General features: G+C 35.8%; 1 protein-coding gene and 1 pseudogene across 2 annotated transcripts in view; both read left to right on the plus strand.

Moving 5' to 3' along the window:
* LOC145673081 (ADP-ribosylarginine hydrolase CG2909-like) overlaps positions 1 to 3,671 on the plus strand; it is a 51,022-nt gene extending 47,351 nt beyond the window's left edge. The window contains exon 2 of the mRNA XM_081742431.1: positions 1,239 to 3,671. Coding sequence (XP_081598557.1) covers positions 1,281 to 2,711 — 1,431 coding nt within the window. The 5' untranslated portion in view covers positions 1,239 to 1,280 and the 3' untranslated portion in view covers positions 2,712 to 3,671. The remainder of the gene's footprint in view (positions 1 to 1,238) is intronic.
* Positions 1 to 17,124, plus strand: part of LOC145673080 (ADP-ribosylarginine hydrolase CG2909 pseudogene) — a 64,626-nt pseudogene extending 47,502 nt beyond the window's left edge. Inside the window, exon 2 of the transcript XR_014128716.1 lies at positions 14,263 to 17,124. The product of XR_014128716.1 is annotated as an ADP-ribosylarginine hydrolase CG2909 pseudogene (transcript). The remainder of the gene's footprint in view (positions 1 to 14,262) is intronic.
* Positions 17,125 to 17,384: the final 260 nt, after the last annotated feature.

The raw sequence follows: 17,384 nt of genomic DNA on the forward strand, positions 1-17,384 counted from the left end.
AAGAAACATAAGAGTAGTTACATTTTCACTTGACGGTGAAGCACACAACCACTTCTGTATTCACCGCTAGGCCATAGAGAGTTTATATTTCTTCATTCTTGTGTAGAAGGATGGAAGGTTTTGAGGGGCCCAAAATTTTACATGCTATAACACGTGGGAATATTAACTAATTTGTAGTAACAATAGATTTGGATCCGCCACTGCTTTCAGCACGATCAAGGTTATGTGAGATGTAGACTTACAGTTTAACGTGGGTTTTGGGTCTTCATGGGTTTCCGAGCCGGGTGGGTTGCGGGCCTGACGACTACCGGCTAAGGGCTACCGAAGTCGTGACTTATTCCGTCACTGGCAAACAGGCCATTTTCCGCAAACTAAAAGCTTCTATGTGTCTGGTTCACCTATTGCATTCGTCAGTTATTCTGCATTCCCCTCGTTTCTCACCTGATTTAGAATCCTAAATTTGATGAGAACGATTTATACGATGTGATTAATATATTTTGTGAGGAAATATAAAAGTAAGATTAGAATGGGTCTGGCAAAGTCTTTATATGATATGGTTTTATATTTATCTCTCATAGAGGCAAGATAATGTGGATAGTGAATGTTTGCTCTGCTATGTGGCAAGCAGAGTTAGATTTGTTGATCAACACCGAAGCTATACAAGACAAGCGTTATAGTTTAAAATGAGAACCACTGTAGTGTGTTCGATGCTCTTCCACCGGAAATCAAATTCAGGACCTCACATCCCAAAAACACTAGACATTAGACAAGGGCTTTTAAACATCGCATTCGTTGATTGGTAAGTTCAATAGTGCCGCTGAATTTTAAATACTCTTGGACAATTTCGCGTTCCTTGTAAATGTTTTCTTCTAAATAATAATAATAATACAAGTAAATACGTATCTTCCCAATAGAGCTTGAATGAAGTTGGATTTAATGACTTGCGTTGTCTCATACTTCTATCACCTTATTTTTATTACTGCCAGTCTTCTTTATACCTCCAGTACGATCTAAATCCGCTCTCGTATGATGCAACAAATATTGAATTGTCCATATTGATCATAGGACGCCTTCTTATCCACAAACTAGTCTGGCGGCTTTGCAATGTAAATTTACTCATAGAAGCCACTCCTATGAGCAATATTCTGATTGTGTATCCCTAAAATTCATGTAACATTAACTTGCAGCTATTACTTACATCAACTTCATCCATATCAGCTTTTTTCTTTTTACTGCAGGTACTACTCCGTTTTCAAGAATTATTCTTCATTCAGAAGGAGATGGATGCCATATTGGAAAAGTACCTGAAAGATTGCCTGCATGTGGCTCCTCCTGATGACTTATCGGTAGAGGACTTGGTAAACTTTAGTCAAAAATTCCCAATTCCTTTCCCTATCGACACGAGTCGCTGTAAAACACTCTTAAACGGGAACCCAACCATTGAACCTATACTCAAATCAAATATTAATGGGACGTACCCTGTTCTTCACGAACAAGCCATTCCGTTATTTTGCAGTTTCCTTGAGCACAAAACGAAATTTGGTACCGAAATCGAGAAAAAGTTGTATGAAAATATGGGACTAGTATCACTAGTTGAAAGGTTGATGGTTAAAAGGGCTGTGATGTTTATTGGAAAATACGATGCATATATTCTCCTAAATGGTGTTAAAAGAAAAGGGGGTTGGGAAAATGTTGGTACTTCCAAAGAGAAAATCCCATTGGTCCTTAAAGATTGTTTAAGTTATGACGAAATAAAACTTTCTGCTTTATTGGCAGTATCTTCTCCCAGTATATTTATCAACGATGGTAACCGTCGTAACAATGGTGTAGTTACAGATCCAAAAGACCTAGAAATGAAAGGAGTTATTGTAGGTGTTGTTGGATCACGTCTTCGGAAGAAAAACTTTATGGAGTGGCAAGAAATAATAATAAGCAAGACTCAAAACGTCAGAGAAAATGGTTATGGTGTTCCAGAACAAGGAAATATATCACCTGAAACATCTTTGAAAAAAATGTGGGCTGATTTTTACCAGGTGCCTTATTTCCCTTTATACGAAGAAATATCGGAGGATGAAAGTGATAAATATTTGAAACTTCCTCTAGATGGCTTATTCTTTAACAACGACATCTTCAGGAAAAGAATTCAAGTGACCGCATCTACTTTACTTATTGAGGCTAATCACAGAGCCGCTCAAGAAGGCAAAAAAGCATACGTTCATGTTGTAGGATTTGGTCTTGGAGTCTGGAAAATCAGTGAACATCAAGAGAAAATATTTATGGATGCATTCTATTTGTGTTTTCAAACACTTGATCTTGCACATGTGTCTGATGTGGACTTCAGTTGGTTCTCAGAAAAATCTTGCGGTGGTGTTGAAGACAATTCCATTGTACCGGGAACTGATATTCGTCTACATTTTTCTAAAAGAAATCCTCATTCTAAACTGAGTGACGACAATGCGGATAAACTACTGGTTGTATCATACGCTTGGGATGGCAACTCCCTGCCTGGAAATGAGTACTGGAAAGGTTCTTTATCTTCATCGGGAGATCCTGCTGCAGCATGTTCAAGCCAAGTAGCAGAACTTCAAAATCCTCACATCAACAAAAAAGTTTGTGGTGCCAATCTACATATTGCGACATCGGAATGGGGCGTTATTCGTGTAGCTGAATACGCTAAAAGAAAGTTATCAGCTTCGGCTACATGCCTATAAAACGTTTGTTGTGTGTCATGTTCATGTAATATTTGGCGACGTCACTCAAAAACAGCGTATTGATGCCGATAAGACGAAATTAGGCAACTATCTGCCATTCACCAATTCAATTTACGGCAACGCTTAGGACCTATTTCTCATTTTGTTTCGATAGGATAATGTATCTATTATCTTGTGGTTTACCTTTCATTCCTGTAGTTCCATGTAGGAATTTCAAATGCAAAACTCCTCATGTACTGCTGTAAATACTGCATATAATCTGGTTGTAGAAATGTGATGGCTTATGAATTGTTTAAACCAAATTTTGTCTTGTTGGTTGAAGTCGTTATTAAATATATACGTATAAATATATACAAGAAAGAAAAATGTAAAATACAGGTTGTTTTAAACACAATTACCCGAATTCATATGACTGTATCGTTTACATGAATAAATATAGAATCTTCGGGTAAATTTTAAAATACATGTTGGAACTCATATTTTCCCTTGGCGCTAGTTTCAAGTTGCTACTTCGTTAGGTTGTGAGTAGGAGTCTCCCTGATGCACTACAGGCGATCCACACTTGTATGAGCATAGCTGGTGTTACTGCAGCCATTGCCTTTGCTATGCAGTGTTGCAGTTCGCCCACAGATATTGAAGGGGGAAGCACATAGATTGGGTCTTTCACTAATTCCCATATACGCACACACAATTCATACTGATACTGCATGAGCAAACAAGAGAGTTAGGAAGGCTTCTACTGACTACTACGTGAATAGCAACTTGAAACTAGCACCAAGGGAAAATATGAGTTTCGATGTGTATTTCAAAATTTGACGCAAGGTTATATCTTCATTCATGTAAAAGATATAGCCATATGAATTCGGGTCATTTCTCGAATCATCCTGTACTATACAGTGGTAAAATAATTCATTCTTTTTTCTTTAATGACACTTGTATGCTTTTCTATAAACTAATCTTAAGTTGTAAGTTTCGTGTTCTTTTTTTTATTATTATTATTTCAAATATTATATGATATAAACGAATAAGGTAAATTTTAAGATGTGACAAGCTGGCTTCATCCTCCTGTTAAACATACACGGTGTTTCAAAACAACACCCAAGCGGTGACTCCTGACAGCAAGATAAGGCAAAAAGTATAGACCAACCTGGGTGCACAAATGCTTTCTTTCAGAGTTATAGGCTGCCGAAAACATGAAAAATGAACTTTAAAGGTCCATAGCTCTAATACTACGGGACCTACAGTAGTCGGATCAAGACATCACTTATGAACTAGTATGTGCCCTGTCCAGATATGCATGTTTCAGAATCCTGAGGTACTTCCACAACAATATTTATAAAGGCAGTTTGGCTATGGGCATATAATTTGACGTACTCACCAACTGCCTCTATAAAAAATGTTGCGGAAGTACCACAGGATTCTGAAACATAGATATTTGGATAGGGCACATGCTAGTTCCTAAGTGAAGTCTTGATCCGACTACTGTAGGTCCCGTAGTATTAGAGCTATGGACCTTTAAAGTTCATTTTTTCATGTTTTCGGAAGCCTAGAACTCCGAAAGGAAGCATTTGTGCACCCAGGTTGGTCTATACTTTTTCTTATCTTGGTGTCAGGAATCACCTCCCAAATGTTGTCCTGTTGTTTTGAAACACCCTGTATAAATAAAGTTATCTGTATTAGTGTTATGCTATATCTAAAAGACAAACATGTCAGTGTGCCACGCTAATCCTTAATATTAAACAGCCATGCAACATTAAATAGCTGTCGCTGCCTTACGCAAACAGATGTCGCTAGTTCGCAGTTAGCAAATTTAAATGTGTTGTGTCAATTTAGCTGCAATCTAAAAATCTTATTGTTTCAATTTAATTGCAAGTAGTGTGTTTGTAAAGGAATGTGTATCGCCAGGGGTAAAAGTGATTCTGAAAAGGTAAGAGGACGGTAGGTAGGGGAATGATGTCACGCCGTTCCCCCTGCTTATCTTTGCCCATTGTAATGTTTTAGGAACTGAGGACACTGTATATATTTTTTTGAGGTGTGGGACGACATCCCCCGCGTTCCCCCTTACTTTCCCCCTGTGTATTACCATTAATAAATCTGCTACGTAACAGTGTATTCTGCTACATATAAGATACATAAATAAACAACAATGAAAACTATCAATATCATTGACAACCAACGACTATTTTTTTGTTTTTAGCGCCACAAAAGTTCATTTAAAAAAAATCTCGACGACTACGTATGAGAATTTCCCCCAAACACGTATTTTGTTCAGCTCAATGTAATTTATCAACTGGTGTATTTATTTGAGCAATATTTTAATTAAAATATAAATTAAAATTTAAGATTTAATGGTAATTTTAAAGCTACATCTCAACTATCGTCTTTTGCTAGTGTAAGTTCCACCTCAGTAAGTGGTATGGTTCTCCAAAGCATCTCTTTTGGATTTACAAAGAAATGCATTTTTCTCCATTTTCTTCAAAACTACGCCTGAGGTTTTATACTCACATGTATTTTTCTCAGTCCAGTAAGACAAGGTGACCAGAATTTTCACTTGCGAAAACGGGACGCATACGAATCGGCTACGGGGGCGGAGGGGGGGGGGTATCTGACTTCCAGATTGCATTTTCGGACTCAGCAGTGTTCTCAATTTACAAAAGACACAAGTAAGAGTGATAACACAACGTCTCTAACTTTACGTGTACCACACAACAAATAATGGTTCCCGATTGCAAGTTCTACCCAACAATTCTTTTAACTAGTTGAACACTCAGAATTCCCACTCAATTCCCACTTGAACCACGAACACTCAATTCCCATTCGAAAATCCAGAAGTTTTAGACACGGCTGAACCTTCCCAATGAGTATTGGTACGGAAGAAAGTAGAATTTGCATTGACGATTTATAATAATTACGGGACACCTAGGTCATTTTTACTTAAAAACGGGACATTTAGGCGTCCCGTTTGAGAAACAGAAAAAACGGGACAACGGTTGGAAAAAAGGGACTGTTCCGGCTAAAACGGGACGTCTGGTCACCTTGCAGTAAGATCTATCGATTGGTATGTTTCGTCTTCTCCCCCCCCCTCCCTTCCGGTCAAACTCTAATAATGATGTGAAATTTGAAATTGAACATTAACATGCTTTTGCTGTTTATTATGAAGACAAGGGCCGTAAACCATATTTAAATTTGAGCATCCGCAAGATGTTATTTAACCTACTTGCTGTGAAATGCTTTTACACTATTAAGGAATATTTAAATTAAACGATTCATTAATTGAAGAGTTGATAACAGATACTTACTTCTGAGTATATGCCAGGTGTGGTAAAAAAAAAAAGGTTACCTAATTACAATATAAATGATTCATGTTTACATATTTGATATCTCTTCTTTTATGGTTTAGTATTAATAAAGGTGCATAAGTACAATATTAAGTATACCTACTGCTACCTAATAATGTTATATGTATTTTATCGACAATTGTAATGCTTACATGAGAATTTTCCATGTTTTGTTACGCTAATGAAACAGGCAAATGTATAAAATGAAATAAAATATAATCGCAATTTATTTGGTGGCAAACTTTAAAAATAAGTAATCAATTAGAGCTCTTAATATTAAGCATGATTTTAAGGGCTCATACGTATAATGATACGTATAGTTGCATCTAACCCATTGGTCATTTTAAGTCTAGTGAAATGAAAACTGTTGTAAACATATAATTAAATCCTTTTTTAAAAAAATCAGTCTTCTTACGCAACGTTGATTACCTTTGCCAGATTATCTATCACGTTACGAAATTTCTTATTATCACATCATTTCAAACACAACATCACTACATCCAAACTTTATTCACTTGACAAAGTTTCCATATTATGTTACATATCAGCAATACTACTACTTATTCCGTTGACAAAAATGCCATTATAAACCGGTACATATCAACTCCATTAAATTCCATTATTCATTCTAGTGTTGCCATTATTGGGATGAAGAATACTGTTGTTTGTACATATTATTCACCTTCTTGTTTTCAATTATTTGTAATAATATTTTCACTATTAGACTGAAGTAATGACCCTGTTTCTCACACCTAAAAACCACCTCTGCACCCACAAAAGTATATGCTTTCTGCATGGTGGAATTGTCGGCAAGTAGTGCATTACGAGCTCCTTCCCCTTGGTCAGATTATCACTACTGATTTCTACTGTCAGTAGTTACAAAGGATGCACTATGCATTGCGACAGGAGTCGGCATTGGTGTATTGCAAGGGTGTGTTGTTCCTGCACAACAATGTCAAGCCATATGTGGCAAAGAAGACCCAGGAGACCATTAAGAAACTTGGCTAGAACACACTGTGCTATGCACCATATTCACTGGACCTTGCACAAACAGATTACCATCTGTTTCATTTCCTCTACAACCACTTCCCCTCCCTCCTTCACAAGTGAGAGAAACCTGCGAAACGCACTCACGGACTTAAAGACTGCCGAGTTTTAGCACGAGGGCATTGTGCAGATGAAGGAACGTTGGCAAAAGCTATTGGATTCTGATGGAGATTATTTCGAAATCTAAAGGTACGTACTGCTCACTGTATTGTTCTTTGTTTGTCAGAGCTTTAAAACCAGTGTTGGGTAAGTTACTTGTAAAAATGTAACGCGTTACAAGTTACTTTACTTTTTCTTAAAATGTAACGCATTACTAACGCGTTACTTGCCTCAAAAAAGTAACTGTTACTTTACTTCGAAGGTCCGAAACTTTGAATATGTGAAACAAATCTTATTACTTCAGTTTTCCGCACTACTATTACTACCGCTATTATTATTATTATTATTATTATTATTATTATTATTATTATTATTATTATTATTATTATTATTATTATTATTATTATTATTATTATAACAACACTGTGTATAAACATGAACGATAGGCGGTTTATATCTGAATACGAAAAAAGTAGTTGATTGCCAACATCGGTAGTCGTGAAGTCTTGGAGTCAAGGACATTGTTCACGAGCTTCTGAATTTGGGTTGAGGGTCTAGGTTGAGTATTCGGGTTCGAGTCAAACATTGTTAAAAGTTATAGGGCACTGGCCAAATATCTTTTTAACTGCTCGGCCCGGGTTTAGAATTGTAAACGACTCGAGCAGATCGGCTCACAGTTCATTCACTATCGACTCAAACCGAGAAGTGAACCGAGCCAACAGCTCATCCAACAGAGTCGGCTAGAGCCTTTCGCTCAGTTGAGTCGAACCGAGCAGATGGCTCATCCCAACCAAGCCAGTTCAAGCCGATGGTTTACCCCAAGCGAGTCGGCTCGAGCTATCGGCTCAGTTAAGCCGAGCCGAGCTAAGTTTGTTATATATATATAAAAAAAACTCTTGTAGTCTCACTATCGAGAGGAGACGAGATGCGATCCAGTGTCCCTTCTTGTGAGCAACAGTAAAAGTATTCCATATTATTGCTTAGCTTACATTTCTCATGGCTTTTGCTTTCCAGTGTAATCAGGCCATGATTTCAAAACGAGTTAAAACGAGCGAGCCATTTATCAAACTCTGCTCGACTCGAAACTCGACGCCAAAAACAGTGAATCGGCTCAGAACTCGACTCGAGAATGTTACTTTTAAATCGACTCGAAACTCGACTTGAATTCGAGTCGAGTTTTATCTTGATTTATGCCCATCCCTATGCGTTAGAAAAAATGGTTGCTTATTATTATTCTGCTAAACTAATTATATAATAATAACAATGTTACCATGTAAAATTAAAAATACAGAATATAGAGAAACATTACACTACAACTGACAAAATGAGAACACATCAACTGGGGGTGAATCAGAACTTGCTAATAACTCTAAAATCGATACATGCTTTTTAAAGCTAATTGTTCCAAACTTTATAATCAACGGGACTTTAGGATATGCAAACTGATCTAGCAGAACTCTAATATTACATACCATCAACATTACACCAATAAAGTAGGCCTGCTCATCAGAACACAGTTTATTCATATTAACCCCTTACTGAATGTCGTTAATTATGGCACCCTAGTTGTTGATAAATATTTCCCGCCGGGGCACCACTTTACTTTTAAATTCTGTTCACCATCATCTTCAGCTTTTAAGAAAAAGTATTATTTCAAATGTTCGAACGATTAAATATTTTCGTTCTCCATCTTTATAAAAACAACACCAATCAAAGTAAAATAGACTACCAGTACCATTGCACTCGTAGTTCACTCACTGAATGTATTGATTTGGAGCTGTCAAAATCTAAGACAAAATATTCCAGGTACTTGCAATCAGTACATGTGATTTCCCTGAGGCTGTCCTCATCTTCCAAAAACAGCAAGTGGCACTATATTTTGTTATATAAATAAACAAATCAAATTGTATGTATGAATGTATTTTCAAGCCTACCAACATAAAGTTCGTAAGGCGAAACGGGAAAATGCACATTGAGATTTCCCGTTCCACTTTACATTAAGATGAAGTGATAACAGGTTTTACATGCAAATTTCATTGCTAGAGGTCATAAGGCGAAACGGGAAAAGGCGAACAGTGCAGGAATCGTCGGTCACTGACATCGTTCATGCTTCATTGTTCCATTCTGAGAAATTCACTTACAGGAAAGAAACATTTGTTTCCGAAAAAAATATGCATATAATGTAGTTACTCATCCGAAATGTAACGCGAAAAAGTAACGCAAACTAGGTACGTTATTTAAAAATTTGTAACGCGTTACCGTTACAGTTACTTTGGAAAAAATGTAACGCGTTACTAGGAAACGTTACTTAAAAAGTAACGCGTTACAAGTAACGCGTTACTTGCGTTACGTTACTTCCCAAGACTGTTTAAAACGATAAAACTTTTTTGGTTGCCTTGTAATTGAAGAGTTGCTCTATTGGCTTTTCTGCTCCTATGCACATTAAATCCTGCTTCGATAACAATAAATTGTAACAAGGGTGCACCCATGGGAAGTTCACAGTCTTGACCCCCCCCCTCCCTAAACAAAAACTTCCAAACTCAATATACATTTGTACACTTTCACAATAGCAAATATACTTGTTTAACAGGGGAGTGATTGATGTAGCATGAAAATTTGATTTTACACTTCATCTGTACTATTTCTCTCATAAAAATACACTAGTTCTATCACTTTTTTCTGAAAATATAAGTGGAAGTATTTTACAATTACCTATCCTCCTTTCGAATGCAAAATAATACCCATTCATTACTACATAGACGTAATGGCGTGTAGTATTGAACCCCACTCCCACCCCAAAGCTTGGATCCCTCCGAATAAAAAAATTCTGGGTGCCCGCCTGAAATGTAAACTGCTCTTTTGAATGATGCTACAGAGCTTGACTCACTCATCGAGCTTGGATAAGCATTCCAATAACAACGGGTTGAAATTATGTATGACTTCGAGGAATAAGTAGATCTATGGAAAGATCTATAGTTAATACGTGATCTTTTGACCCTATCATGCAAATCAATTAAAATAAAAGGTAAGGGCCACCGCAATAAACTTTCTCGCTCCGATTCCTTAAACTAAATCATGTTGTACTGCAGTTAATAATGAAACATTTTCTTGTGAAATACGAACGAAATTAGGGATTTTCGGAAAACTTCACTGAAAGAAAACTCATTCCCCAAAGCAAACTAGCTCTTGTAGATTTTCTTCATAAGAAATATCCTATGCCATATGTTAGGGTTGTTAATGAAATATTTGTTTAAAAAATAATAACAAAACCGCATCATAAGTAATGTTTTACAAAACTTTTCAAAAACAACTTTCCCCCAAGAGTAAACTACCCTTTGTGGATATTCTCATGAAAGTAATTTATACAATATTTTAGAATAATAATAAAATATATATTTATGGAAATATGACCAAAATCGCCTGAGTCGTTTTATGAGAAAATATTGTGAAAAGTAACCCATACCCAAGAGTGAACTATCCCTTGTGATCTTTTTTTTTTTTTTTCGTAAGGAATAATTCACACAATATTATAGAGATATTAATGAAATATGAACAAAATGGCTTGAATTGTTTCTGAGAAAATCATCCGAGAGAATCACCCCCAAGAATAAACGACCTCTCATGTATTTTCCAGTACAAATGAGTTACACTATATTTTCAAGTTATTAATGAAATATTTCTTTATGAAGTATGAAAAAAATCGCATGAGCAGGGATTTATTTGTAGCCAGGGAAGCCTGGGAATTTCCCCCCTTCTAAATTTTGACTTCCCTGTCTCTAAGTTTAATTCAGTCTTCCCAGCCTGGGAAGATATTTTCTCCCTTTCTTAAGTTATAAACTGGTTTGAAGTGTAATGATTCAACTTCATGTTTTAGCAGCCATTCTTTATTTTTTTTTCAGTATGTTTATTGTCGCGAGCTATGTTGGTCTTCTTTACAAAATTGCTTCCTGAAGAGTTGTTCATAGAATTCCTTTCAGTTTCTTCTGCAGAGTGTAAGAGAGGCTTTCCAACTTAAACTTACAGCATACTGACGCTAGAAAACATTTATTTGTAAAAACCCTCGAATCCCTTCTTACCATAAACATTAATGGTCCAGACGTTAATTGCTTCTTTCAATGCAGAAAAGTATGCCTTCAGCTGGATAAAAAGTGGACATCATGTTGCTACCGACAAACCAACTGAAAAAGACGGTATCCGATGTAAACCAACCTTTTATTGCTTCAGTATTCTAAAGTGAGGTACGCTGTGAAAATATTGTTAATTTCTAAAGACAGTGTTAGATAAGTCATGCTTCAGCTTAACTCAAGGTGAAATCGGCAGTCAATCCTTTCTTGTGATTTTGTTGTAAAAACTGTACGTATGGTAGGCTACAATGGCTGTTTCAATTTCGAGAGTAAAAGTGAAAGAAAGTGTAAAGTATTTTTTCCTAGGTAGCATCATGTTGGTAATTGTGGTATTAATACATGCTCATGATTCTTCAGAGACCAGATTACAGTCTTTATTCAATTCTGGATTCGTTTTAATACCAGTATGTATTGTTGACCAGAAGTTTACTTTCAGCAGAACAGTTTTAGGGTCACACACCCCTGAATCTAATTTTATTAAGTAGGGGGAGCAAGTGCAAAAACTCATTTATGATATGAGGAATGACATTTAATACCGTCTTTCCCCTTCTATTTAATAAAATCACGTTCAAGTGTATGTGCACCTATCACTGTTCTGCCCACAGTAAACTCTTACCTTTTATCGTATTTATTGTTCGGGCGAGGAATTTGGTTTTCAAAGACCAAATTGAAGGGACTAAACAATTATTTGTCATAATAAAACTGTTTTACGTAGGAGTGTGACACTTGTTACGACAAGTTGTGCAGATTGCAATATAACTATAGGGCTTTTACTGGATGCTGCACACTTGTCTTCAGCAATAGGACGAAAAGTAGCAAGGTAACACATGTAAATTAGTCTACCTAACCAAATCTTATCTAACGTACCTGCCCGTATTTATCATAAAATTGTTTTTAAAAAGGTAAAAAATGAAGAACTTGGGGACCGCATATCAAACAAGTACCATAATTTTAAAGTAGATAGGTTTAAAAATAACGTTGTCCCAACCTGACTTTAAAGTAGTTCTGTTATACGGAACACAATCTTACATAAACATTACCCCCTTCTACAAAATCCACAAATAAATCACTGCGCATGAGTCGTTTTTGAGAAAATCGTCCGAAACAAACTCACCCCGAAGAATAAACTACCCCTCGTGAATATTTTCTGGACAAATGAGTTATATTAATAGAATATTTATTTGTGAAATATGAGAAAAACTGCCTAATTCGTTTTTGTGAAAATCGTCCGAAAGAAAATTCACCCCAAGAATAAACTACCCATTATCTATTTTCCCAGAGAAATGACTTATATCACTTATTTCTAAATGACTCATGAAATATAAACAAAATCGTTAGAGCTATTTTTGAGAAAGCATCATATTTTAAAATTTTTACCCTTAAGTAAACTACCCTTATTTTTAGGGTAGGAAGAACATTCAGAAAAAAAAAACCTGGAGGATCACATAAATATCTTAAGTTTAAAATTTGGTTGAGATACGTTGAACTATGTGACCTTTAGGTGAGTGAACATCAGGACGAATGAACAACGGACAGTTGTCGAAAAATTACTTTTTCGATATCTATGGGTCATGAAACATGTATATCCATTGTAATCTCAAATCCGATTTTTTCACGACCACCATACTTTCTTCTATGCTTTCGTTGCTCGATAATAAAAATTAAAATATTTTAGAAGAGTCTTCTTGTATTTTTACATGTTTGCTGAAGTCGATAATTCCTTTTATTTGATACCAAGGTTTCAATGCTTGAGACAAGAGCTTGAGCAGTAGGTAACGTCAGGGCAGACTTTAGGTCCTCATTTCTCCTTCAAACTTATACCCTATTGATTGATTGGCTGATTTGCTGTTTATGTCCTCCGTCAATGGGGAGGTTTATAGGGCCAAACCTACAATTTAAAGGGGAAACTAGTGTGGTGTGTTCTGTATTCTTCGGCCTGGAATCGAACGCGGAACCTTCTACACCGAAGGCACAACTTCTTCGAACCCGGATTCATGAATCGACCGATCTTCTCCACCTCGAAGCTGAACTAAATTTCGATGCCATGCCACTTTTGTGGTAACACTTTCTTTAGCAAATAGTATCCCAGTGCAAATAGTATCACATTTTGATTTTGCCTCACCGGACAAAATATCCTGGAAGAAAGCCTGCTAACCTCTAAATGGGAATTTTCACACTTATATTCCTTGGTATAATAAGTTAGATAATGTATATAACAATAATCCGTATAAATGTGTAAATGTTGTTATGAACAATGGTCTGGTACGGAAGATATGGTACGGATACGGATACGGGGTAAAAGAAAAGATATGGAAGATTTCTTTTATGGCCAGACCTACACATTTGTGTTGTTAGGTTTTTCGACCAGACGGATTTCTAGGTAGCGAACTTAGGGCAAATATGTTACTAACTGTCCAACAAAAACAGTTGAAGTAGGAATAAATGTTACATGCAATTGGATTTTAGACTTCCTTGACAATTTCACGTTTATTGTAAATTAAAACACAATAATAAAGTTTTCTTCTGCACAATAATAATACTGAAGTACAAGCTAAAAAAAATAATAGCAATAAAGAATCATTTTCCCAAAGTAGGTTAAATGAAATTGGGCTTGATGAGTTGCGTTTGACTGATTGTTTCATACTATAATATGCATTTCATCCCAATTCTGTTTTATGCTTCCAGTACTAACTAACTGGTCTGCTGAACATTCGCTGAAGCATTCCACTGTGCTATTCGATATCGTGTCAAAGTGTTTGATTGTCAACACTCCATGCTTACTTATTCAGGCCCATATCTGGCAGATAGTTAATTGAAATTTACTCATATAAGCCACTCTCACGAGCTAGATTTAGATAGTGTATGCCATGGAGTTTAGTTTTAGAGTTGTTGGAACATTACTTTAGAGTTGTCATCTACATTATCGTTTTCTTTTTATTGCAGGTCTCACTCTCATATCAAGAACTACTTCCCAGTTAGAGGGAAATGGATCCCATATTGGAAAAGCAACTGAAAGACTGTCTGGACGTAGTGCCTCCTGATGACTTAACGGTAAAGGACCTGATAAACTTTAGTCAAAAGTTCCCAATTCCTTTCCCTATCGACACGAGCCGTTGTGAAACTCTCTTAAATAAGAACCCAACCATTGAACCTATTCTGAAATCAAATATTAATGGTACATACCCTATTCTCTATGAACATGCTGTTCCATTGTTTTGCAATTTCCTTGAGCACAAAAAGAAATTTGGTACTAAAGTTGAGAAAAAATTGTATACAAATATGGGACTTATATCGCTAGTTGAAAGGTTGTTTGTTAAAAGGGCTGTGATGTTTTGTGGATCACATGACGCATACGTTCTTCTAAGTGGTGTTGAAAATTGTGGGGGTTGGGAAAATGTTGGTACCTCCAAAGAGAAAATCCCTTTGGTCCTTAAAGATTGTTTAAGTTATGACGAAATAAAACTTTCTGCTTTATTGGCAGTATCTTCTCCCAGTATATTTATCAATGATGGTAACCGCCGTAACTGTGGAGCAGTTACAGACCCAAACGATTTGGAAACGAGAGGAGTTATTGTAGGTGTTGTTGGATCACGTCTCCAGAAGAGAAACTTTATGGAATGGCAAGAAATATTGATAAGCAAGACACAAAACGTGAAAGAAAATGGTTATGGTGTTCCACGACATGGGAAGCTATCAGCTGAAGCATCTTTGAAGAAGATTTGGGCTGATTTTTACCAGGTGCCTTATTTACCCTTGTACAAAGAAATATCGAAGGACGAAAGTGATAAATATTTGGAATTTCCAATAGATGGTTTATTCTTTAACAACGATATCTTCAAGAAAAGAGTTCAAGTGACCGCATCTACTTTGCTCATTGAGGCTAATCATAGAGCAGCTCAAGAAGGAAAAAGAGCATACGTTCATGTTGTAGGCTTTGGTCTTGGTGTCTGGAAAGTCAGTATGCATCAAGAGAAAATATTTATGGACGCCTTCTATACATGTTTCCAAAAACTTGATCTTGCACATGTGTCTGATGTGGACTTCAGTTGGTTCTCAGAAAAATCTTGCGGTGGTATTGAAGACAATTGCATTGTACCGGGAACTGATATTCGTCTACATTTTTCTAAACGAAACCCTAATGCCAAATTGATTGATGATAATGTGGGTAAATTACTGGTTACATCGTACGCGTGGGATGGCAATTCCATGCCTGGAAATGAGTATTGGAAAGGATCTTTATGGACATCGGGAGATCCTGCTGCAGCAAGTTCGAGCCAAGTAGCAGAACTTCAAAATCCTCACATCAACAAAAAAGTTTGTGGTGCTAATTTACATATTGCGACGTCGGAATGGGGCGTTATTCACATTGCTGAATACGCTAAAAGAAAATTAACGGCAAAAGGTTCGTGTCTATAAATTGTTCGCCTGTTATATGTTACGTAATAATATCTGGAGAAATCACTTCGAAAACATCGTACTGATGCCGATCTAACGAAATTGGAAGGCTAGCTGCTATTCACGAACTGAATTTACGGCAGTGCTTAGGAGTATTACAATATCAACCTATTTGTTATTTTATGTCAACATAGTCTGTGAAAGTAGTGTACTGAAATAACAGTCTTTGTAATTTATGTTCCACTAATGTGACTGTGAATTTAAGCATGCATCACTTCTCATGTTGTGCAACAATTAGATAATGTGTTAGTAGAAATTTGATGGTTTTATAAGTTGTTTAAGCCAATATTTTATCGTGGTGGTTGAAACTATTAGTTAAAAATGTAGGTGGATAACAAAGGAAAACAAGAATATAAATTGTGAATGCAATTTCTTTTTAGTGATATTGTTGTGCTTTTTTTTTAAAAAAACTCATCTTTATTTGTAAGGAGATTTAAAGCTTCCAGATAATAATGTATTTTAATTTATTTTACTGTATTTTATTTTTGCTTTTTTCGAAAGTGAATTGTGATTACAAATATTGACTGACGAAAACTGTTATAGCTAATAACTTTTGACTGTGGTTGGTTGGTTCCATCTCTTTGTCTCCCATTACAATGGGTGGAAGAGTTATGCTTCATTACGTTCTCTCATTCTTGTTGTTGATATTTTGGTTTGTATTTGGATTGTGTTTGATATATTTGTAATGTCTTCATTATTATATTTCAAACTTTGAAAAGGAATTGACGTAGGTGTTCATGTTTATATCAAATTTACGGATATGAAAGAGGGATGGTAAAAACGTTAATTTCTGCACAACGTAGGAAAGCTGTATTTATTCTTAAAGGATGAGGGTTACTCGTAAGAAATCATCGTTAGTTCTTCACCAAATAGGAGGCCAAATATCATATTTCCAACAATGTTGTACAATACATGCTGTCAAAACTACATATAAAACTGTAGGAATCTTTGAATTGTTCAATATTGTTCCAAGAAGGGTTTGGTAATTCTCCAGCAACAAGGTAAATCTGCACAATGAAAATAGGTACATATTAATGTGTACGCATTTTGTATATACGCCAAGAAAAAACTCTGTAGAAAGTATTAGATTATGATTCAAAGCCAAAAATGATATAAAATATTTTTCTTCAACTTAAAATTATCTAATATATACAGTACACTTAATATATGTACAAAATTATCTAATATATAAAGTATATTTCAAAATACCAGAATTGAATGAAAATCGTCTCTATAGGAAAAATATATTGAATGCATGTAGTTAGGAGACTGATTTGCACAAAAAAATTATATTTGTACTAAGCTTGTTATAGAAACAAATGCCATCCATGGTTTTATTGAAAATGGAATAAGAAGACTACCTTGTTGTACATTCAGCGACAAGAAACATTTCGTTTGATGAAATTAGTTTCGTATATATAGTTTCAGAATGGAACAACAATTTGAGTACAGTTTTCAGCAAATTAAAAATAAGGCTTAAGTTTAGTTACCCCTCCAGATTTAAACCTACAAGAAAGGAATTAAAACATTAAACATTGTGTGAGGTGCTAGGTAGCCAGAGCCAGAACTACTGTTTACCTAAGAACACCAACACAAAATAAAACAAAAAT

Source organism: Thermobia domestica, chromosome 16 (assembly GCF_964235325.1).
Source record: "Thermobia domestica chromosome 16, izTheDome1.hap1.1, whole genome shotgun sequence".
Taxonomy (NCBI): domain Eukaryota; kingdom Metazoa; phylum Arthropoda; class Insecta; order Zygentoma; family Lepismatidae; genus Thermobia; species Thermobia domestica.